The sequence below is a fragment of the Vitis riparia genome, chromosome 12, assembly GCF_004353265.1.
Source record: "Vitis riparia cultivar Riparia Gloire de Montpellier isolate 1030 chromosome 12, EGFV_Vit.rip_1.0, whole genome shotgun sequence".
Taxonomy (NCBI): Eukaryota; Viridiplantae; Streptophyta; class Magnoliopsida; order Vitales; family Vitaceae; genus Vitis; species Vitis riparia.
In genome coordinates this window covers 1,712,219-1,736,978 of record NC_048442.1, presented here as the reverse complement: position 1 = coordinate 1,736,978, position 24,760 = coordinate 1,712,219, and the positions used below count along the sequence as shown (strand labels likewise).

The following is a 24,760-nucleotide window of genomic DNA, read 5'->3' as shown; positions in this document are numbered from 1 at the left end:
TTCTTAACATCATATTGTTGCATACTCCACCCACGGTTGATAGCTAGAGACAACAAAATCCTCATAGCATTCATCTTGACAACTAGTGCAAAGGTTTCAAAATAATCTATTCCATAGGTTTGAGTATACCCTTTAGCCACCAACCTAGCCTTAAACTATTGAAGTGACCCATCTGCCTTATACTTCACAACAAAGACCCATCTACATCCCACTAGTTTTTTTTTTCCTTAGGTTGCTTAACCAATTCCCATGTTTTAATTTTTTCAAGAGCCCCATCTCAACTCTCATGGTTTCTTTCCATTCTTTATCATCCAATGCCTTAGAAACTGTTTTTGGGATGGTTATAGTGTTTAGATGAGTAAGAAAGCTTTTATGACTGTCAAATAACTTCTCATAAGAGACAAAGTGAGATAATGGGTATAAAGGATGTTGGGTACACTTTCTCACACCCTTCTTAATATTAATAGGAGGATCATAATCATCTCCAGGCTTGGGATCAGAGACATCACTTTCATAAGCTTTCGAGTCAGAAATTACCTCAATACTATCAGCTCTATCATTAACACCAAGGTTTGGTTCTGACTCTAGGACTTGCATAGGTTGAATACTGGATTATCTTCTCCTTGAACAGACCTATAGTGGGCGATTAACACTTTGAATATGTTTATCCTTTCCCATAGAACTTAGAGTGATTGGAGTTATTTGATTATAAGATGGTGGCTCATTTGGTAATAGTGGTGGTGGAGGCAAAGAAGATGATGAAGATGGGGAGAGTGAAAGATCAAGTAAAAGCAAATCTTTGTCATTATCTTCCCTGAAGGATGTCTTCCCTAGAAGATAAGGTTTGGCAAAATGACTTTGATGTTCAACAAATGTAACATCAACAAATACATGAAATTTTTTTGTAGGAGGATGATAACTTTTATATCCTTTTTGTGTAGATGAATACCCAACAAAGATGCACTTAAGAGCTCTTGAATCAAATTTACCCTTATGATGTGAATGATTATGAATGAATGAGACACAACCAAATATTCTAGGAGTGAGGTGGTTTATGGTTTTGAAATCAGGAAAGAATTTTGAAAAAAGGTTCTTAGGAGTTTTGTCATCAAGGACTTTAGAAGGTAATTTGTTTATAAGATGAGCAGCAGTTAAAACAACTTCTCCCCAATAATTTTTTGGAACATTTTTTTGAAAGAGAGGAGCAAGTAATTGCTAGAAGATGATCATTCTTCCTTTCTGCCATCCCATTTTGTTATGATGTGTTAACACATGAAACTCATGAATTATTCATTTTGCTTGAAAAAATTGTGACAAGGTTTGATTAAAATAGTCCCTAGCATTATCTGATTGAACCCTCTAAAGTTTTACTCCTAATTGATTTTTAATCATGTGAAAAAATGTTTGGAAGGTCGAGCTAACATCAGATTTTTGTTTTAACAAAAAAATCCATGACGCATGAGTACAATCATCAATAAACAAAACAAACTAACGAGCTCTAGAAACATTTGGAATCGTAGAAGGTCCCCAAACATCTTAATGGATAAGAGCGAAATGAGATGACATTCTTTTATTACTTATTAGAAAAGAAGTGCATTTGTGTTTTTCAAGTTCACAAACATCACAATGAAATATCCCCATATCACTCCCTTTAAACAAATCTGGGAATATAATTTTAAGAACATTGAACGATGGATGACCAAAATGAAGATGATACAACCAAATTTTGTTTTTATGTGAAAGAGATGACTCATAAAGGAATGAAAAAGGCAAATTATTCTTAGTGCTATTTTTCTCATCAGATTCAAGGTAGTAAAGTCCATTCCTCTCTCTAGCAAGTCCAATCATCTTCCTTGTGCCCTGGTCCTGAAATTCACAATGTAGAAGACAATGTTACAGTACAATTCAAATCCTTTGTTAGCTTATGAACGAGACAAGGTTTATAGACAACTTAGGCACATGCAAAACATTCTTTAAAACAAATTTCAAATTGATAACCACATCTCCCTGACCAACAACTATAATCACAGTACCATCTATTGTAGATATCTTTTTATTAATGGGGTAAGGACTGTAAGAGACAAAATGATGGGAAGACATAGTTATATGATTTGTGGCCCCGAAATCAATTATCCAAGATCCTGATGTGGGCATATTCAAGACACTAAGTGGGAAGGATTGAGATCTATTACTTGAAAAAGCCAAGGAACAAGTACCGAAACTTGCAGGTTTTCTAAAGTTCCCAAAAATGTTCAACTTTTCAATCTCTTCTCTATTAAACTAAGCTTGGTCTAGAAAAGAGTTTGTTTCTTCTCCTGGTTGCATTCTGGTTACATGTGATTGCCTTTGTCCCTTTGTCGGTCCATTCTTTGTTGTTTCTTCTGATTGTTTGGGGATTTGAAAGTTTGAGGGCTTACCATGAAGTTTCCAACATTTTTCCCTAGTGTGTGGTTTTTTGTAATAAGTACACACCATTGGGTCTTTGTTTCCAGCCTTTGACACCTTTGACTAGCCACTTTCATTTATCACTCCTTTGGAATGGGTGCTCAGCTGGTGATTTGCTCCACCACTCCTTGCATTAGCATTTCTTACCACCATAGCAGAATTGTCCATTGGTTGAGGTTCTAACATGACCCCCTCCTAATTTCCTTTCCTCGGATTATGCCAATAGTTTCATTCAATGATGGAAGGTCTTCTTTTCCAAGAACTTGGACTCTAACGAGGTCAAGTTCAGGATTTAGTCCAACAAGAAAAGTATAAATTCTGTCTGTCTCCATAAATCTCTTATGAATAGCAGCATCTTCATCACATTTCATCTCTATACATTTATAATGATCGAATTCTTGCCACAAGTTTTGTGCAAGATATTGAAGTATTTAGTAATAGAGCAATTACCCTGTTTAGTAGTCAAGATTCTGGTCTTGATATCGTAGATTTGGGCTGCATCACAAACCTTTGAATATGTTTGTCTATGGATGTCCCAAATATTCTTTGTTGTCTCCAAGAACATGCAAGTATCAATTACTTCAGGGATCATCGAATTCCATACCATGGCATTACCATAGAGTCAGCTTCATCCCAAGTGTCAAACTTTGGATCCCCCGGTTTCGGACCCTTGCCAAGGAGATGACTCAATTTGCCCTTTCCTTTAAAAATGGTTCGGACAAATTGAGACCACTTCAAGTAGTTTTTCCCATTCAACTGATAACTTGGTTGGATATTCTGCAAATGTCCGACTAAAACTATGCTTGATGTCCCTGTCACTTGAATCTCGGACGTATTGGACATCTCAATTGCATCAGACATGATGATGCTATAAGGGAAAAGAGATGAAAGAAAGAAAGAAAGAAAGAAAGAAAGAAAAAATCCTGGGTAATGAAGGTTAAAGAAAATAATGCAAATAGGAGAGTTTTTGGGCTGAAATAAATAGATAATAGATGACTTCAAGGTACTTTGTTTTGGATAAGAAAACAGAGGAAGATAGGGTACTTCAGCAGTTTCAATGAATGAGATGACAAACACTTAAGAGAAAAAAAATATTCAGCAATGAAGACTGAGAAGAAAATATCCTAAGGAGCCAACTTGGCTTTGATACCATGTGAAAATATGGGAATATTTTTTATTAATTTACCAATGTACAAGGGAAAATATATAGGCTAAACAATAGTCAACTAAATCCTTACAAAATTGGGATATTGATCCCTATAAAGATAGAAAACAATCCCTATAAATAAGGGATAATAGAAAACAATTCCTATAAACTAGGGATAAGGCTAACCAATTAAATCAAATATTTGCAGCTTTCTTAACTAATCAACAATTCCTATAAATTAGGGATAATGCTAACTAATTTCAATCATCACAATTCCAGCCGGGCTAGTCAACTTCGGCAATAATTCATTCTTTGAATCACTAGTATTGTGCAATGCAATACACACTCATTGTCATGTTTGGTATCAATAACACAATTAAACTTGAGCAATTATCATTATCATCAAAATTCAAAGGATTAGAGGAACTTATTTAATTAAAATCACTTTATTTTAGTTAACTAGATATGTTTTATTTATTTATTTATTTACAATATTATCTTGTTCATTTTCTTTTGATAATGATTTTTTCACATATTTGAGGTCTTCCCCAAGTCAAGACTGCATTTGGAACTTCAGAAATTTCTTAAATTTTCTTGCAAAACTTACTGGTTCAAAATTGGACAATTCGTTTTTACGATTGTTTGCTCCTTTTGGTGGAATATATGTTATCCCCAAGTGTAAGAAGTGAATTGTAGTATATAAACCCAAGATTTGGTTGTGGTACCTCGGGAAGACATGATTAAGGGTGTAAAGAAGATCAAGAGGTTCAAAATTGAATTGTCTTCCATGTTGTGCAAAACCACGATAAAGAATAATAATTGGGATAAAAGAATAAGAAAACGAAAACCAAACACAACGATTTACGTGGTTCGGCCTTAAGTCTACATCCACGAGCCAAGATGAAGAACTTTCACTATTGTTGAAGGAGATTACAACTCTTCAAGCTCTCAAATCCCAAACCCCCAATTTATAACCAAAAAAGAGACACTCACTATTTTGGTCAAAGTCTCTTCCTATATTTTTTCCTAATTACAAAGGAAGCTTCTATATAGGAAAGTAAGTGTATAATTGTCGAAGATACCTTTTCCTAAAAAGAAGATCTCATAATAGGATATTTCTTATAATGATGGGAAACTTCCTTTCAAGAATATCTTCTATTAGGAAATTGTCAATAACTTTCCAATTGACTCAAAATACAATTTGAGACACTTTCCAACATTCCAAAATAGATAGGAGTTTTTGTTTCATCATCCCTATGATTGATGAGCTATCCAATGGGAAACAATTATTCCATGGGTTGATGATTGTAATTAACCTATAACTATTAGCAAAGATCAAGAAATGCAATGTCCTTGGCTACCACATAACTTCTCTTAATAGCTTGACAAATCATGCACATTGTTTTCATATAATAGCCTATATACTATAAATGATTAGAAGTGAGCTTGGTAGTGTTTTTATTAGAAATTTTTTTGTGAAGTATTTTCTTTAAAAGTGGTTTTAGAAGCACTATAAGTAATTTATCAACTTTTTAAAAGTGTTTTCTAAATTTTACCAAACACCTGATTTTTCCTAAGTGCTTTCTAAAAACATCACCAAATGGACTCTAATTATACTTGTGTATATATAGATATAGCCAATATTTTGTCTTCAAAATTCTTACGATATCAAACCCTTTTTCCAAGCTCGAAAGAGTCTTCTTCCTTTCCAATCCAAAGAGATGTACCAAAACTAAATATTCAATCTTTCCATTAGTGTTCTATTTTAATCTCACTCAGGTAAGTATGTCAAATTTTCTCTTGTGGAGTTCCTAAATACACCCCTTAGGTTGTAGCCTAGGGATCACTCATCATCTCATACATATTTACTAACCAACAATAATATATATATATATATATAAAGCAGAAAGTAACAAAAATAAAGATGCCAATGCACAAGATGAACTTTAGGGTCAACAATGATGGCTTTCTTTCCTCATTGCTTCTCATAAACATAAGTGAAGAAGTGTTGAATGTCATCCTTGTTGCAAAAACTGCAAGACAGGTTTAGAGTTTTTTAGAAAAACAATTGTTATTGGCTATTCCAAGGATAAGTATGTTCATTAATTTCTTTTGAATATGCCGCTTCTAGTTTTATTTTTATAGAACAAAACCAAAGGATGATAGCAATGAGGCAATAGAAATGACAACTCAATGCAGTGGATCGATATTTTCAATAGATGTCGAGTGTAATAAGAAGAGGTGGGGCTTTGTCACACCAATGTTTGAAAATATGATTTTATTTAGTATCCAAAACAATTCCATGATTACTAAAGAGGTAAGTAGATGAATGTTGAAAAGTGTATTTTATTGTTGTACACTAAAACCTTTTAAATATACATATGATTTTTCAAAATATACATAAACTATACAAGTTATATGTATATTTTCTAAACTTAAAGTATTGACCATTTAGTGCTCTTGATTTGTGGGTAAGATTGGTTTTCTCCTAATATGCCCCTGTAAGATGGTGCTTCCATTAGAAACACAAATCTTGGACTGAGAGAATGTAAAACGAGACTTGGGTAGCAGCTTGGTGAGTATATAAGCAAGTTGATTTTGGGTTAACACATAAGCAACTTGAGAGAGCCCCCGTAGTTACTTTTTCCTGCAAAAATGGTAATAAAGAGTAATATACTTTATTTTTAATGGAATACAAGATTTGCACACAAATCCATAACACCAATGTTGTAGCAAAGTAGACATGGTGGCTTAGGAAAAGAAGTGTAACTCAAGAAAAAGATTAATGGCTTAAGTTATTTCAACCACCTCTGAGGTAATACAACGATACTCAACTTTAGTATAAGAGTGGGTTCGTTGCTTTTTAAAGCACTAAGAGATTGGATTGACTTCAAGGAAGAGGACATATGTTAATATGGAAGTGCAATCATCACAATTGCTTACCTAATTAGGGTCCAAGTAGGCAGTTAAGTGTAATGATTGTGAATGATGGAGAATGAGATCATAGTCCAGGGTGTGTTTAAGGTACCATAGAAGATGTTTGGCAACTGTGTGCATCATTTTTTGAATGAAATACAGGATTTGTAACACCAATGTTATTGCAAAGTAGACGTGGCGGCTTAGGAAGAGAAACGTAACTCAAGAAGAAGATTAATGACCCGAGTTATTTCAACCACCACTGATGCAACAAAACCATACTCAACTTCACTAGAAGATGGGGCAATAGTCCATTGCGTTTTAGAGCACTAAGGGATTAGATTGCCTCTAAGGAAGAAAACATATGCTGAGATGGAAGTGCAATCATCATGATTGCTTGCCCAATTAGTGTCTAAGTAGGCAATTAAGTGTAGTGATTGTGAATACGGAGAAAGAGATCATAGTCCAAGGTGTGTTTAAGGTACCATAGAAGACGTTTGGCTACAATCTTGTGAGTTTGACTTGGAGCATGCATGTGCTAAGTCAATTTGTTTATAGAATAAGCCACATTAGGTCTAGATATGGATAGATATTGTAGGCTTCCAATTAGACTGCAGTACTGCGAGTTATCAACTTGTGAAGACCCATCATTCTGAATAAGCCAAGTAGTGGAACTGAGTGGTGTGACATAGGATTTGATACCTTCCATATGAAATCTTGGAAGGAGGTCTTGACCATATTTTTGTTGAGAGAGGAATTGTCCATTTGCTTAGGGAATAACCTCCACACCTAGGCAAAATTGAAGATGCCCAAGGTCTTTGATTGAGAATCGATCATAGAGAGTGGTAATAACATGATAGATAAATAATAGAGAATTTTTTCTAATTAACAAGTCATCCACATAGACTAAAAAATAAACAAGAATAGAGTTGTGAGAATGAATAAATAGAGAAGAATCAAAGTGAGAGTTCAAAAAGTTTAAAGATACAATGAAGGTCTTAAGCTCGATGAACCAAGCCTGAAGTGCTTGCTTCAAGCTATAGATGGATTTGTGCAAATGGCAAACATGATGGGTCCCAGACTGATCAATAAAGCTAGGTGGCTAGGACATAAAAACTTCTTCATGAAGTTGCTCGCGTTGTGGAGGAATGCATTGTTGACATCTAGTTGATGCACTTATCATACGCGAGAGAGAGAACAATAGAGGGAATAGTCTGAATGGTTGTAGGCTTGATCGTATGATGAGATCTCTCATGATAGTTGATGCTGAGTTGTTGATGAAATTCTTTGGCCATGAGGCAAGCCTTGTATTGAGTGATGCTACCATTAAGATTATGCTTGATCCTAAAAATCCACTTACAACCAACAATATTTTGTTACGATTCATAAGAGACCAGCTCCCAAGTATCATGTGAGGCAAGAGCTTGAAGTTCTTCACTCATGGCATCTCTTCATTCTTTGTGTTTTAAGGCTTGAAGGGATAGGATGCTTGGTGGCAATGAGAGTGAAAAATTTCTTGGGTTTAAGGATGTTGTTTTTGAATCGAGTTTGCATAGGATAGTAGGAAAGTGGATTTGTCTTAGTGAAGAGAGCACTGGTGAAGGGTTCACCACTTGGGATGGAGCTTGGTAGTGTTTTGGTGGTGGTCGGTGAGAAAGAGAGGTCAACCATAAGGGGGATAGTTAGATGTTGCATGGAGTCATGGGTGACATGAGATGTGAATGGAGAAATAGGTTGAGGATGCGAGGGTTGTGGTGTTGATAGGAGAGATTCACGAGATGGAGATGATGAATGGAGAGGCGGGTTTAGTAGGTGAGTATGAGACAGAGTGACTGGCAGAATGGGATGGATTGAATGTTAATGGTGTGATCATAGGAATCCTGGTATGTGGACTCGCTAGAATGAATGCACATCTCGTGTGGGGAATTGATTTATGGAATAAATAAGGAATGGAGGTGGCAGTGTCCAGTGTCCAGAGTAGGCAGCATTGAGTAAAAGAATGGAGTGTTCAAAATGGGAACAACATGTGGTATGGAGAAGAATGTGGGATTAGTTTGCTGTGGCAACAAAAAGGAAGAGTAAGTTGGAGGTAGGTGAGTCTAAATAGGAACGGAGGGAATAGGTGTGGTAGTTTCTTTAGTCAACAATTGTGGGGTGAATGATTTAGGTCTGATTATGGGATGAACATGTGGCAATTGAGAGATGTAGGGTTAGTGATATGGGATGGTGAAAAGGGATGGTGTGGGGGTGAGAATAAGTTGACTGAAGTGGGAATATTTAGGCTGCATAAGGAGGGTTCCATAATGGGTTGGAAAGGTTGTGTAGAGAGGAGTGTTGAGTTGGTACCTTGTGGCACTAAAAAGGAAGAGAAGAAGCTGTTAGAGGAGTAGGAGAATTTTCCTAGTTAATGAGGGTTGGAATTATAAAGATGAGTTGAGGTGGAAAGTGAGTCAAGGGGCTGTGAAATGGGGGACCAACAAGAGAGAGTATGGGAATTAATTTTATCGTGCTTGGTAAATATAGACCGAGATAGATATGATGTCTCATCAAATTGAACATGCCTAGAAATATAAAAGTTGTGATCTATAAGCTCAAAATAAATGTAAGAGTTACGAATATGAGAGTTACCTAAGAATAGACAAGCTTTTAAACATTGTTCGATTTTGTGAGAGGTATATGGGCAGATCCAAGGGTAACATAAACACCCAAGTGTTTTTAATTTTGAATGGTTAGGCTTAGAGTGGAAGAGGCATTCAAATGAAGATTTATTCTCAAGATTAGGCATAGGAAATCTAATAAAGAGATAAATGGCAATTTTAAAAGTGAGAGACCAAAGTTGTAAAGCAAGAATATCGGATGAAGGAGGGTAAGTCATGATTCGATAATATGTTGAAAACGATGTTCAATGAAGGTGATGTGTTGAGTTGTGTACAAATGTGAGATAAGATTTAGATCCCATGATTTTCAACACAGATTTGAAGCCTTGGTATTCTTTCCCACCATTAGAGTAAATGGTAGTAATAGAAGATTTAGAATTTTTTTGACCCGAACTTTACCCATTGTGGATGATAGTTAGTTTAATAGCAATATTATTACCCTTGATAAAGATGAGAGCTACAATACTGTAGTGTGACCTTATTTTTGAAATAGAAGGCAAGCAAAGAAAATGCCTTTGATCAAAATAATCTTGACCCAAACAAACAATGAAAACAAGTCTTAAGCTAGTATCCTATGGAAATTTGAAATGATACTAGTCATATAATCAAGATATGTCTAGAACACACTCACCTTTTGTGATTAACAAATCTGGAAGTATCAATGACTTTGAAATATATATGTATTTGTGTGAAATTTGAAATGATAATCAAGATATGTTAATAGCATTATTGCATATTATTCAATGGCACATCAATCTAATGATTTCCTAAGATATTCAACGCTTATCACCTCAAGAGGCTTTGTTAAAATACCAGCTAATTATTCAATTGAATAAGCTTCTAGAGTTTCTCTAAGTCTCTCCCTCTTCTATTTTATCCTATTACTCAAAATGAACTGATGAACATTTGTTTATTAGTGTTTAAGAGTCATAACTAACTCTTACAAGAGTAAATTTAGGGGCAAAACCTTTTCTTTCAATTGAAGAAATTCAAACTACGTCAACCTTGGCCACTGGGATTACTTGTACTACTAGCGTAATCCCATTGTATTAGCTGTGCAGGTGTGCCTGAGAAAATGAATTCCATTATATATTAATGTGCTGCTACCACAGCTTCCATGTCGCTGGTAGGGCAAGGCTAAGACAAAACAATAGTCTTTAGAATAATTTACATTTGCTAAGTAACACCTATTGTTTTTGGTACATGACTTACTGCTGAAAAATAGCTTCTTTGGTTCAAGTAGCATTAGCTGCACACACTTACTTGTGCTGGCTGTGCAAGCTTCACTAGAAGTTACCTCTATACTTTATGCTATGCTGGTTATGTGAGTACACATGTGCTAGTTACGGTTCTACCAGAAAGCAATGTTTGAAACTCTTTTGAACATATTAACCTATGCTCTCTCAACCCTATGATTCTCTAGACTTTGGGAATCCTACAATGATCATGGAAAACACTTTATACAGTCTCTAAGGAAATGCAATCCAATATTCTGTAAGCTTGAGATAAAACCATCACCTTCTTTACCTTTGGTGTTTGGTATGAGCTTGTTCTTCACCAAAGCTTCACCAATCTTGATCTCAATGCATGGATGATTGACTTTACCTTAGCTATTTATTACACTAGAAATGTCATGAAATTTACTAATATTCAAATGTTATGTTTATAGTTTCTTTTTTTGATAATTTTGTGACAAAACATACATCACAAAGAAGAAAAAAATGATTAGGATGACAAGAAATAGAACAAATCAAACCATATGCTTCTGATCAATATTGAACCTGGCTACACATTACCACTCAAAAACACTCCTTAATTGTTTCAGACATATACAAGGCACACCATTATGTAAACGCAAGCTAAGGTGCATTTCCTCTTTCTGACTCTTCTCAAAACAATTCTTCTGTCCCATTTTCTGGTATAACACACATTCTTCTCCTATCCATATGCATACATCCCATGTCAACTAATGTTAGCAGATTAGATTAGATTTGTTATAGAATTTGAACTGGTCAAGCTATTTGAATTTACTTCTATTTTTTTTTTTTTTTTGCTATTTCAGATTATGTAGGATTAGGAGTTTTATGTTTTAAATTCAAATAAGGTAGATTGTTATCTGTAACAATTCTGCCTTGACCCTAGGAGTAATTTCAGGACTTGGTTGATAACCCTTAGTCAACCTAAGTCTATTTAAATGTATTGCTTTCAAATAATAAAAAATAATGTAGATTAGTTTTAGATCTGGTTTCATGGTATTGGACCTTGAACTCTGAAAAATACCCATGGCAAAAACAACCATGGCAGGGTCTGTCACAACATCCAATCAATCCCACGCTGATTAGTCTGTCACAACATTTCTCAGCGGGGACAAGAACTCACTTCAGATTACGGCACACAGGTTTAATGGTAAAAATTACCTTCAATGGTCCTAATCCATGAAGATCGCTATCTGTGACAGAGGAAAATTTGAGTACCTCACTGGTGAAGCTAAAGCTCCAACAGTGACTGATCCAACATACAAGACCTGGTTTGCCAAAAATTCTTTAGTGCATGCTTTGTTAATTAACTCAATGGAACCCAAGATTAGTCATCGATATCTCTTTCTAAAGACAACCAAGGATGTATGGGATACTGCCCAACAAACGTACTTCAATCTTGGCAACGTGTCACAATTGTTCGAAATTCAGTCCAAATTAAAGGAGATCAAGCAAGACACCAATCGGTTACTCAGTATTTCACTAACCTGGAGGATAATTGGATTTTTTTTCTGATGAAAACTCGGTGTGTGCAACCTGTAGTGTGAAGTAGAGGCAGAATCTTGAGAAAGAATGGGTGTATGATTTTCTTATTAGATTAAATTGAGATCTTGATGAAGTCCAAGAAAGTGTTTTAAGTTGAGTTCCATTCTGAACAATTGATGAAGCTTTTGCTGAAGTTTGTAGACGAAAAAATCGTGGAAAAGTTATGTTGTCTGAAGAAGGACCATTGAGTGCACCACCAACAGAAGGCTCGACCTTGATGACCAGAAACAAATTGCAACCAAGAAAGAACAACAATGATTCAAGGATTCCACATCAAGGAGAACAAATGTGGTGTGATCACTGCAGCCGCCATGGACACATCAGGGACATATGCTGGAAGATTCATGGAAAACCTGCAAATTGGGTTCCCCAAAGACAGACTGAAGGCCGAGGTTTTCAAGCTCAATAAAACCAATACAAGCAAGGAATAGATTCCTCAACACTACATCAATTTACAAATTCATTAGTTTCGTTCAGCAAGGAATAGCTTGAGCAATTCTATTGTCTTCTCAAGCCATCACCAGCCCCATCTTTGTTAGATCCTAATCTATGGTCATGTTATGTAGCACACTCTGGTAACCACTCAGCCCTAACATCTTTGGTTCACTCTACGAAACCTTAGATCATTGATTTCAGTGCCTCTGACCATATGATAGGTGGTTCTAATTTTTTCCTATCTTATACTCCATGTCCTAGTTTTACTAAAATAAAAATTGTAGATGGATCTTTATCTTCTGTTGCTAGAATAGGTTCAATAAGAGTCTCTAAGGACTTAATTCTTCACTCAGTCCTTCATGGTCCTACCTTAAAATGCAATATGTTATCCATTAGTAAAATCACTCGTGATAATAATTGTTTCATTCTTCAATGTGTCAATTTCAGAACCTATCATCGGGGAGGACGATTAGCAGTGTTAGAAATCATGAGGGGCTTTATTATCTTGAGAACATAGAGTATGAGGGTCGGCAAGCTTTTGCATCAAGGGTTGCATCTGTTTTTGTTTCTAGTGATAGGGAAGCATTTGTTTCTAGTGATAGGGAAATAATGTTATGGCATTATCGACTTGGCCACCCTAATTTTTTGTACTTAAAATGTTTGTGACCTTTGTTGTTTAAAAATGAAGATTTTGTTTCTTTCACTTCTGATATATGCCAATTTGCAAAACATACTTGGGTACCATTTTCTCCAAAACCCTATAAACCCTCAATGCCTTTTGCCTTAATTCACAACGATATCTAGGGTTCATCCAAAGTTACCACAAAGGAAAACGATGGTTTGTGACATTTATTGATGATCATACAAGACTCACTTGGGTATATCTCCTTCATGATAAATCAGAGACCAATCAAGTGTTCCAAAATTTCAACATTAATATGATCCAAACTCAATTTTGGAAAAATATTTGTCTTATAAACTAACAATGGGAGAGAATATTTTCAATCTATATTGGGAGATTATTTATTGCATAAGGAAAATGTTCACTAGAGCTCATGCGTTGACACACCACAACAAAATGGTTTCTTAGAAAGAAAAAAATAGACTTTTATTGGAAGTGGCTAATGCTCTTATGTTTACAATGAATGTTCCCAAATATCTGTGGGGGGATGCCATTTTAACCATTGCATTTCTCATTAACCGCCTACCTAGCCACACCTTGACCTTTAAATCCCCACTATCCATGCTTACAAACAAATTCCCACTTCTCAATATGCTTACGAATACCCTTCCACTCAAAACATTCAGACGCATTGCATTTGTCCACATTCACTCTCAACACCGAACCAAACTTGATCTTCGAGCCATAGAAACAATCTTTCTTGGCTATTCTCCAACCTAAAAAGGGTACCGGTGTTACCGTCCCCAAACAAAGAAAATGTTTGTCACCCGAGATGTCACATTTTTTTAAGAAATCTCATATTATTCACACACTTCTCTTCAAGGGGAATCAAGACAGATAAGTTTATGTGTGGGACTGGGATACTATTGTTTTACCTATATTTGAGATTCTATCACAACCTATTGTTATCCCATTACTCGAGACTTTGGCTACTTCGCCCGTCATACCCGAGCTTACCTCATCTGAAACCTTACCACCAACTGAAACCTTGTCACAACATTCACTTGCATACCAATCCCATAAACTAGGGGAGATCCAACCATACCAAATCAATAAAAGCTATGGGTTTACTCTCGGAAAAAGAGTTCTCAAGGGAATAAGCCACTTATAAGCAATGTGCATTGTCCAAAATCTGAACATGTGTTAGGAAGTGGTTCCTCATCCTTAGCTAATCCTGAAACCATTTCTGATAGACTAGATGAACCTATTGCACTTAGAAAAGGTGTTAGGTCATGTACACACCATCCTATTTCTAAATTTGTGTCATATAATAATCTATCTCCATAGTTTCATGCCTTTACCACAAATCTTTCTAGAATTGATGTTCCTAGGACAATAGAAGATGCTCTAGCCATTCTCGAATGGAAAAATGTTGTTCTTAAAGTGATGTGAGCTCTTGAGAAGAATGACACATGGAGTTTGGTGGAATTACCACAAGGCAAGACTGTAGTCGAATGCAAATGGGTGTTCACTATTAAGGTAAAACCAAATGGCTCAATCGAGAGTACAAAACATGATTGGTTGCAAAAGGTTTCATACACACATATGGACTTAACTATATTGAGACATGTGCTCCCATTGCAAAGCTCAACACAATTCATGTCCTATTATCACTAGCAGCAAATTTAGAGTACCCATTGTATTAACTCGATATGAAGAAGGCATTCTTAAATGGAAAACTGGAGGAAGAAGTGTATATGAGCCTACCACTCAGCTTTAAAGAAGATAAAAAGGGGCAAAATGGTATGCAAACTGAAGAAGTCTCTATATGGTCTTAAATAATCTCTGTGTGCATGATTTGAAAGATTCTCAAAGCGATTAAGAGTAATAGATATTCACAAGGGCAAATTGATAGGACTAAACATGTGGAGGTTGATAGACATTTCATCACGAAAAACTTGAGAAATGAGTAATCAGCATAAAGTATATTCCCATAGACCAACGGGTTGTTTACATACTCACAAAAAGACTTCATGGACCAGTATTCGACTTTCTAACAAGCAAGCTTGGACTCATTGACATCTACGACCAAGCTTGAGGAGGAGTGTCAGCGGATTAGATTAGATTTGTTAGAGAATTTGATTAGTCAAGCTATTTGAATTTACTTATGTTTTTCTTTTTTTCCTTTTTTTTCTTCTTTTTTTTTGTTATTTCAGATTATGTAGGATTAGGAGTTTTATGTTTTAAATTCAAATAAGGGTAGATTGTTATCTATAACAATTCTGTCGTGATCCTAGGAGTAATTACAAGACTTGGTTGATAACCTTATGTTGACCTATGTCTATTTAAATGTACATAGCCTTGAAATAAAAAAAATAATGCATATTAGTTTTAGATTTGCTTTCAACTAATAACCAAGATCATGTAAAGCTTCTTTCCCATTCTTTGGCCTATTTAGTATGTGTAGCATACAAAACTCATCTCCTTTAAATCAAACTAATGCTGATCTCCCCTAAGCATCGCTTGTAATATTAGTCATTGGGTGATTTTTGTTCACTCTTGATGTAGTCTCTTAGAGAATTAAATGTAAAAATGGGGTTAAAAAATAGAGGAAAACATCAAAAGCAAGATTACATCAAAAGAGAATGGACATCTACTTTAATCAAAGCTAAAACATGAAGAAATCTAAACCATAGAAAAGAACAAAGAGGCCTCCCAAAGGAGAAGAGAAAATCTCCTAAGTATAAAATGGGGTATTTATAACCCTTCCAGGGTTACCTTAGCTTGGGGGTACATGACGGCATCCTATAGAACCCCCAAAGATCCAAGTGCTAGGAGGAAAGTGCTAAAAAAAGTGGGCTTGGGCATCTGGCAAAAAGGGCACCACGCTTGGGTGGCATGGGCCTTGGGGCCCAACTTGGTGCCCAAAGTTGCCGTAAACAATGGGGGGCTGCCAGATTGGGCACCATCCTTTTGTGCACTGTGGGCCATAGGCCAGAGTCAAAACGATAGTGTGCATTCTTCCCCTGCTTCATGCACTTAGCGCTCCTCTTGCTGTATTCTTGTGCTTTGGTTGTCTCAGGAGGCTCCATTATGTGCACTTATTCACTCAAATAGATGCAAGACATAGAAAACTAGAGGAAAACATAGGAAAACCAAGGTTATGTGGGGCAAAGCAAAAATGGGTGATTGGAGAATGCACTTTATGTCAATATCACACTTAGAATGCAATTTCTAGTCTCATTTCTGACCAATATTTGCATCAATCACCTCATTATTTTTATTTTTTATTTTTTATTTTTTATTTTTGCTTTAGGCATACTTTGTTCAAATCTTTATTTTGGATACTCATTAGTGTAATTTTAGAAAACAGTAGTGATAATTGGATTTGGTTCCAGACTTCATCAGACTGACACATAAATGTAACCTGTAAGTGGCCTAATTGAATACATGACCAAATCTTATGTCTTAAGTGCTTTTTTTTTTTATTTGGTTCCATATTTTGAGGATATGAATGTTTATGCTTTAACCAGTGTGATTCAGCTATTTGTTGAGTTCTCCATGCTGTGATTAATTACTACTTTGGCAAACCATTCTTGCACTAGTGCTGTTAACTTAATTGACAATATTTTGTAACTAATGAATCCTAATTGTTCATCTGAGTTTCTATTTTGAATTTTTGTTGATACTGCTGATAACACAGGAATGACTGATCTAGCTGGTGGGGCAGGAGGTGAGATATATAGAGATGGGAGACGTCTAGCGACTTTTGCCATTAGAAATATTCTTTATCTGTGGGATCTGAACAGAAACCATAAAAAGTTAATGGATGAAGCCAAGGAGCTCAAAGACACGAGGGAGACTATACAGAGAAAAATAAGTAGGTTTGAGAAGCCGGGCATAGGAGAGTGGATTCGTAGGGCTTCAGATATTGAAAAAGAAGTGAAAGAGCTAGAAAGCAGATACAACGAAGTAACGCAGCATAAATGGAGATTGCTTTCTCGTGCAAATCTTAGCAAAGAGATGAAAGAGAACTGCAAAGAAGTTTGTAGTCAGTGGGGAGAAGGACAAAAGAAGATAGCAGACCTGGTCTCGCCAGAGCGTGTCACAAGAAAGGGAACACACAAACTAGAAGAAAACTCATCATTGCACAAAGTTTTACAACATGTACTGCAGTTTCTAAATGATAAAAAAATAAGAAGAATTGGAATCTGGGGCAAGGTGGGAACTGGGAAAACCACGGTATTGCAGAACTTGAATAATCATGAAACAGTTGCCAAAATGTTTGATATGGTCATCTATGTAACTGTCCGAAAAGAGTTGGGAGAAAAAGGGGTGCAAGATGAAATCCTAAGGCGGCTACTATTGGATGTAGATGGTAATGCAGATGTTAATGTAGATGCTTGGATAATATCTGAAGAATTGAAGGGAAAGAAGTGTTTGATTCTCTTGGATAATGTACCGGACTGGATTGATCTAAATAGAATAATGGGAATCGACGAGAACCCGGATAGCAAGGTAGTGGTCGCGAGTAAATATGATGTCTCCAATAGCTGTGTGATGAAGGTTGATGAGCTAGTTAAAGTGGAGCCATTGTCACATCATGAAGCTTGGAACATGTTCCAGAAAAAAGTAGGTGATTACATTTCTAATCCCAAAATTGCACCACTGGCGAGGGGTGTGGTTAAAGAGTGTTATGGGTTGCCAATGCTGATACACAGACTAGCAATAGCCTTCAAAGAGAAGGGGCAAAATGAAGTGCTTTGGAGGGATGGATTGGAACGGTTGAAAACATGGGACAGTGTCAAACTCGATTACATGGATGAAATGCTGGTACGCTTACAGATTTGTTATGATGATTTGGAAGATGATGAACAGAAGGTTTGCTTTTTGTATGGTGCATTGTATCCCGAAGAAAGTGAGATACATGTAGATTACTTGTTAGAATGTTGGAAGGCTGAAGGTTTTATTGGTAGTGCAAGTGCTTTCACAAGGGCACGCTGGAGTGGGCATCGGGTACTGAATAAGCTTATCAAGGTATCTTTGCTGGAGAGAAGTGATGAAAGTAAATGTGTTAAGATGAATAACTTGTTTCGGAAAATGGCGCTCAGGATCTCATCGCAAAGTACAAATTCCAAATTTTTAGTGAAGCTACCTGAGGGGTTAGAAGATTCCCCAAAGAAGGAAGAATGGGAACAAGCCAGTAGGATTTCTTTGATGAAGAGCCGACTAAGAACTTTACCCAAAACTCTAAATTGTTCCCGTCTGTTAACATTGTTGCTTCGAAGTAATATGGACTTAACTTCCATTCCTAACTGGTTCTTCAAATCGATGTCCCTTCTCCAAGTTCTAGATCTCCATGGCACTGGGATTGCATCACTGCCTCCATCCTTACCCTCCTTGATTAACCTCAAAGCGCTCTATTTAGATTCCTGCTCTGAGTTGAAAGAAATCCCATCTAGTGTCGAAAAGCTTGAGCATCTTGAGGTGTTGGATATTCGAAAGACCAAACTTAATTTACTTCAAATTAGAAGTTTAGTATGGTTGAAGTGTTTGCGATTATCATTGTGTAATTTTAATACGGCAAACTATGCTGAAGCACAAGTGTCAAGGTTTGATTTGTTGGAGGAATTGACAATTGATGTTGGTTCATTGGAAGAAGGGTGGGACAAGATTGTAGTTCCAGTAATAAAGGAGTTAGTTAAGTTGAAAAAATTGACTTCTCTTCGATTTTGTTTCCCTAAAGTAGACTGCCTTGGCTTATTTGTTGAAGAAAGCCCGGTGTGGGAGCATCCCGACTTGACATTTCATTTTTCTTTTGGTTACCATGACTCAGACTTTGCTCAAATTCTCGAGTCTATCGATCATCCAGGCCACAACATCTTGAAGTTGGCTAATGGTGATGGTGTAAATCCTATAATCATGACGGTGCTAATGAAAACCAATGCATTGGGACTAATTGACTACAAAGGAGTTTTTAGTCTATCGGATTTTGGCAATGAGAATATGAATGGGATATCTAATTGTTTGATTAAAGGATGCAGTGAAATTAAGACCATTATCCATGGTAATGAAATATCAGAGGCTGTGTTACAATGGTTGGAAAATTTGCACATAACCGATGTCCCAGAATTGGAAAACATTTGGCATGGGCCTGTTCAAGCTGGAAGCTTGTCTCGATTGACAACTGTGACATTAAGTCAATGTCCGAAGTTGAAGAAGATATTCTCTAATGGTATGATCCAACAACTTGTTAAACTGAAGCACTTGAGAGTTGAAGAATGCCATGGAATTGAAGAGATTATCATGGAATCCGAGAATACACAACTAGAAAACCAAGCACTTCCAAAGTTGAAGACCCTAGTACTCTTTGATCTTCCAATTCTAACAAGCATCTGGGTTGAAAATTCATTAGAGTGGCCATCTTTACAAGAAGTTAAGATATCTATGTGCTTCATGTTGAATAGTTTACCTTTCAACAAGGTCAATGCAACCAACTTGAGATCCATTGAAGGGCAACAATCATGGTGGGGAGCACTAGTATGGGAAGATGATGCCATTAAAGAAAGATTACAACCTCTTTGCATCCTCAACTAGCTCCTTTGATTTCATTTCCTATACTGCGGTTTTATTGTAAAGCTAATCAGGATAGTTGCTACTGGTGAGACAAAGTAAGTTTGTGTGCAGGATTCAAAAACTTTGGCATGCACTTGCTTGAGATTTACTATCTTTTTCTTGTATTTGTTTGAGATTTGATACTTTGGGTTGTGTTTGTTTAAGATTTGCTACTTCATATTGTATTTGTGTATGATTGCTTCTTGTGTGGTTGTTATATTTTCATAAATCTTACGTAAGGATAATAAATTGAAAATCTTAAGCTCTATTTGGTTCTAGAAAGTACTAAAGAAAGAGGAAAATGATTTTCTTATATTTGGTTTTAAATTATTTTCTTTTTATAGAGGAGAAAAAAAAAGTAAAATGAGTTCAAAATAGCATATGAAAATAATTTATCGACTTTATTTTTATTTTTATTTTTCACTTTTTTTTTTTCACTTTTTGTCTCCATTTTCTTTCTCTTCCATTTTCTTTCAAATTTGTCAAGAACTAAATATAACCTTAGTTAGGGCCGTTGATAATGATTTTTCTTCTCATAAGGTAGGACTAAACAATTGTAGTATTTGATATTTGTGGAGAATTATTCATTTGATACACATATTCTTTCTCTTGATATCATATATGGTTTCTGATTTTAGTTGTTATCTTATTTTTTGGTATTTGAATTTGATTTATTCATCTAATTTATTTTTATTTCTTTGGGGAAATGGTTTAGGAATATGAATATGAAGATGTTCAATTACTTTACGGATTTCTGCTAACTGAGTCATCATGTGGCCTAAGCCCAGCCCTTTTCATGCCCAAGCCTGGCCCAATCATTGAAATTTGGGCTTAGACAGAACTCAGACCCGCAATGAGGGGCTTTTAAAATATAAATGTTATGCAACACCTTATCACTTCACGGACTAATCTTTTAATTATCTTTTTGTTTTATAAAAATAATTAATTCTAAATTTCAACTCAAAGTTAAGTTGTCCAAAAATAATTAAAAATTAGGAAACCTTTTTTAGACTTGAAAATACGTTTGGTAACACCTTTTTATTTTTTATTTTATAGAAAACGGTTCTTTGAAAACTCGTTATGTAAATAAGATATTTTTTAAGCACATATTTAATTATTTTTAAATATCTTTCCTTATTTTTTGGGATTTATTTGAAAAAGTAATCGTACATATATGTAGAATGGTCGGAATAAAGTCATTGGAAACAAAAGTTGTTTTGAAGAAAGATTCAAAAACATAAAAAGTAGTTTGAGAATAGGTGGGAAGTGTGTTAAAAAATAGTTCTAAAAAACAATTTTTAAAAATTGTTTATATGATTCTTTTAAAGTAAAAGTTTATTTGAGAACCAAAAATGTTGTTTTTTATGTTTTTAAATACGTTTTAAAAATATTTTTTATATGTAGTACTTTATTTTTAATTATTTTTTGTATTTATATAGTTTTTTTAAAAATAATCCTTAGAAAATAAGTGAAAACAATTAAAGATCTTTTTCTCCTCCCATAGTTCCTTTTTCAGCCATGATATTCAAAAGTAGAGATTTCAGTTGATGATGCAAAGGATGTTTTCATCATGACTCCTAACTTAGATTCCTCAAGACGTACAATGGAGAAAGCTTGATGTAAAGAAGGGAATAGATCTTTTCCAAGGACATGACTTCTTATTTGATCTAACTCAGAGTTTAGACAAACAAGGAATTCAAATACATGTTTTTGTTCAAGCAAGTTAGCAAGCTTAGCAGCATTCGCAACAGATTCCATTTCAACATGCTAATACATGTCAAGTTCCTACCATAATACTTCTAGGGTACTATGATATGAAGTCACGTCAAGATTTCCCTGTTTGATGGCATGGATCTTAGTTTTCAACTGATATATTTGGGCAACATCTCCTTGCTTTGAGTACTTCTAGGAAATAACAACTTAAACTTCCTTTGCCATGGAAAGAAATAGGAAAGGCTTTCTGAATTCTGGCTTCATCGAATTCGATAAACAGGACATTATCATCGAGTTCTCAACCTCCCATGCCTCATAGTTTGGCTCTTTTATCGTTCCTCAAAGATATCCCATTTTATGTCTTACCCTTCTAGAACAACTTGATAGATAAACACCACTCTAAGAAATTGTAACCATTGAGTTTTTATCTAGTGATTTGAAGAGTTGAATTGTCAAGATTGGATGAACCATTTTTTGGATTGACAAAATCTGAAGGATTTTGAGATAAGAGTTTGTCAGCTATATTTGTCAAATGCAAATACAGAAGAGTTTAAGAACAGCAAAAAAGACAAACGTCAAAGAGTTTTTTTTTTTTTTTCAGAAGATGAAAGAAGAATAGAGAACCTGGAAACTTAATGGTACTTTAATAACAGATTGGTCAGAACCACTTCTTCTTATCTTTTTTGAATAAGATGAATAAGAGTGGCTAAAGGCCTTGATATTCAGAGAGGTGAATCCCCTAAGGGAGGATCTCAAAGGAGTGTATAAATGTGGGTAAGAATGTTGTCCCTATTCTTAGATTTAATATTCTCTAAGTTTTTAATGGTAAAACTCTCTTCAAATCTACTACGACAAGGTATATATGATTATTATTAAGTTCAATGAGTAGTTACTCATAAAATTTGATTCACTAATGACATAAATCTCCGCAAATTAGTATTTGGGTTGCATATTGGATTGAAAATATTGAGGAAAAGAATGTGAAAAAATGCGATGATCATAAGAAAACTAATTGAGATTCAAACTTGAGACAACCTATCTTTGGATAGTTAATCATCATTAGTTAAATCTCTTTTTTATTTAAATCTACTTCTCTTAATTTCAGATTTGTAAAAATCTATCTTTTTTTTATCTAGCTAAACCTAGGATAGATTATACAATAATTTTGAGTAACAAATCTTAAATCTTTGCAATAAAAGGTATTGACTCAATAGTCATTGTGGGTTCGAATCGTTGTTCTGGGATTGACCAAGTCATTATGCCAATAGTTGCTTGCTCATTTTAGTTTTTTTAGTTTGGAGAAAATATCAATTTTCGACCTTGGTTTATAAAAATCAGGTCTTGAATAGTCATCGAAAGCTAGAGTCAAATGAAATCTTAAAATAATTTGGCTTTAATTCATCTTAAAATTGAGTCAAGAGTTTGCAAATAAATGGAAAATCTATGAATCATCTCACAAGGCCGTACAAGCATTCATTGAATTTATTTGGCACGCTTAATCCTTATCAAGAGGGACTTATAAAGAAATATTCTATCTCACAAGAATGAGATCCACGAATCTAGGAATAGGGATAGAGATTTACATTAAAGAGATTCAACTTGGCCTTTATTTTCACCTTGGAATACTCCTTTGGATATGAAGAAATTTAGCCACTTTTCATGGACGATTTGACTTTAATCCTCGTGATTGATGGGCAAGAAAAAAAGTGATGTAAAGTGAAAGAAAATAAAAAAGAGAATAGAGTAAAATTGAATCTTTGAGTTTAATTAAAAGAATCTTCACAAAAATGGTAAAAAATTGAAAAATCTCCTAATAAGATGTTGTTTGTTTTTTAATTTTTTGTTGAAAGCAATATACTTTTAAATTTCAAATAGTTTTTTTTTCCTTTTTAAACTTTTTGTTAACTTACTAGTTATTTCTTATATTTTTTTTATTGAATAAAAAAAGCTAAAATATTTGACTTTCTTCTAAATGTTAAAAGTCACTCATTGTTTTTTTTCTTTTACTTATTAATACTTAATAAAAATAAAATATTGAAAAAAATAAATAACTTAATATTTAATACTATTAAATAGTATTTAGTCTTAAGTTCTATTTACAATTAAGTAAAAAAAGCGAACACCATCTAAATTTTAATGAACTTATTTATGCTATCAATGTGTCCATGTGACAATCCTACAAGGCCATCTCATCAACATATACAAACATCATTTCATTGTTTTAATTCAAACAAAATAACATTCTAGTAAACATTACTAGGTGTTCATTCCTTCATGCATCCTATGAAAAGAAAAATCTATCATTAGTAGAAATGCGAGCTACTAATGATAATCTTAATCAAATACAATCCAAGGTAGCAAATTAATCTTACTCAAACACTACAAGAAAAATGGGAAACAATGACGTTTTTTAAGCGTCAAGAAAGGTAACAGATGACGCTTCTCTAAAGCGTCTTTTCCGCCTCTGTCATTGTATGTCTTAGGCAACAATGACACTTTCAGGAAGCGCCATCTTTGGCTGAAAAAAGCCCACCAAAATAAAGGTTCTGTTTTTGGCTGAAAGATGACTTTACAAAACTCTAAATCCGATCTTCACCGTTCAAATTTAAGATTAATGACTTATGAACCTCTCCTCCAAATTTCAGCTCAATCAGACCATGAACAAAGCGGCATTGGACCTTTGATGAAATCTGGGCATGATGTAAAAAACCGCTGTTTTTCTCTCTTCTCCTCTTTCTCTCTAATGACTGTCCGAAACTCCAAATCCGATCTCCACCGTTAATATTGAAGATACGTGAGCCACGAACCTCTCCTTCAAATTTCAACTCGATCAGACCACGGACGAAGCGGGATTGGACATTTGATGAAATCTGGGCATGATGAGAAAAACTTGCGTTTTTCTCTCTTCTCCTCTTTCTTTATAATGACTTTCCGAAACTCCAAATCCTATCTTCACCGTCTAGATTGAAGATAAATGAGTCACGAAACTCTCCTCCAAATTTCAGCTCAATCGGACCACAGACGAAGTGGGATCGGACCTTTGATGAAATCTGGATGAGAAAAACTTGCGTTTTTCTCTCTTCTCTTCTTTCTCACTAAAAACGGCGGCTCTCTCCCTTCTTTCTTGTCTTCCAAAAGTTAGGGTTTTCAATGGAGACTTTATAACAAATTCTAAAATACCATGCATATCCTTTTTCAATAAATTAAAAATAGTATTCTTTATTTCATCTTTCAATAATAATTTTTATATATTGAACTCATAATGAATTTATATTGTTTAATTATTTGATATTTTAGTTTGATGTTGGTTTAATTTGAATATTGATATTTAAAAAAAAACTAATTTAATAGAATGAGCTTAATAGATTGTATTGATACAAACTATAAAAAATTAATAAAAAATAATAAA

The 24,760-nt window shown here is 34.8% G+C and overlaps 1 protein-coding gene across 2 annotated transcripts in view; it reads left to right on the top strand.

The window, feature by feature from the left end:
- The window catches only part of LOC117927073 (disease resistance protein RPS2-like), a 55,651-nt gene extending 35,808 nt beyond the window's left edge, over positions 1–19,843 (top strand). Inside the window, exon 3 of one of the 2 annotated variants that reach the window (XM_034846470.1) lies at positions 16,754–19,843. In XM_034846470.1, coding sequence (XP_034702361.1) covers positions 16,849–19,620 — 2,772 coding nt within the window. In that variant the 5' untranslated portion in view covers positions 16,754–16,848 and the 3' untranslated portion in view covers positions 19,621–19,843. Of the gene's footprint in view, positions 1–16,726 lie in introns of both variants that reach the window. The other variant, XM_034846469.1, reaches the window with a different exon arrangement.
- The last annotated feature ends 4,917 nt before the right edge of the window (positions 19,844–24,760 follow it).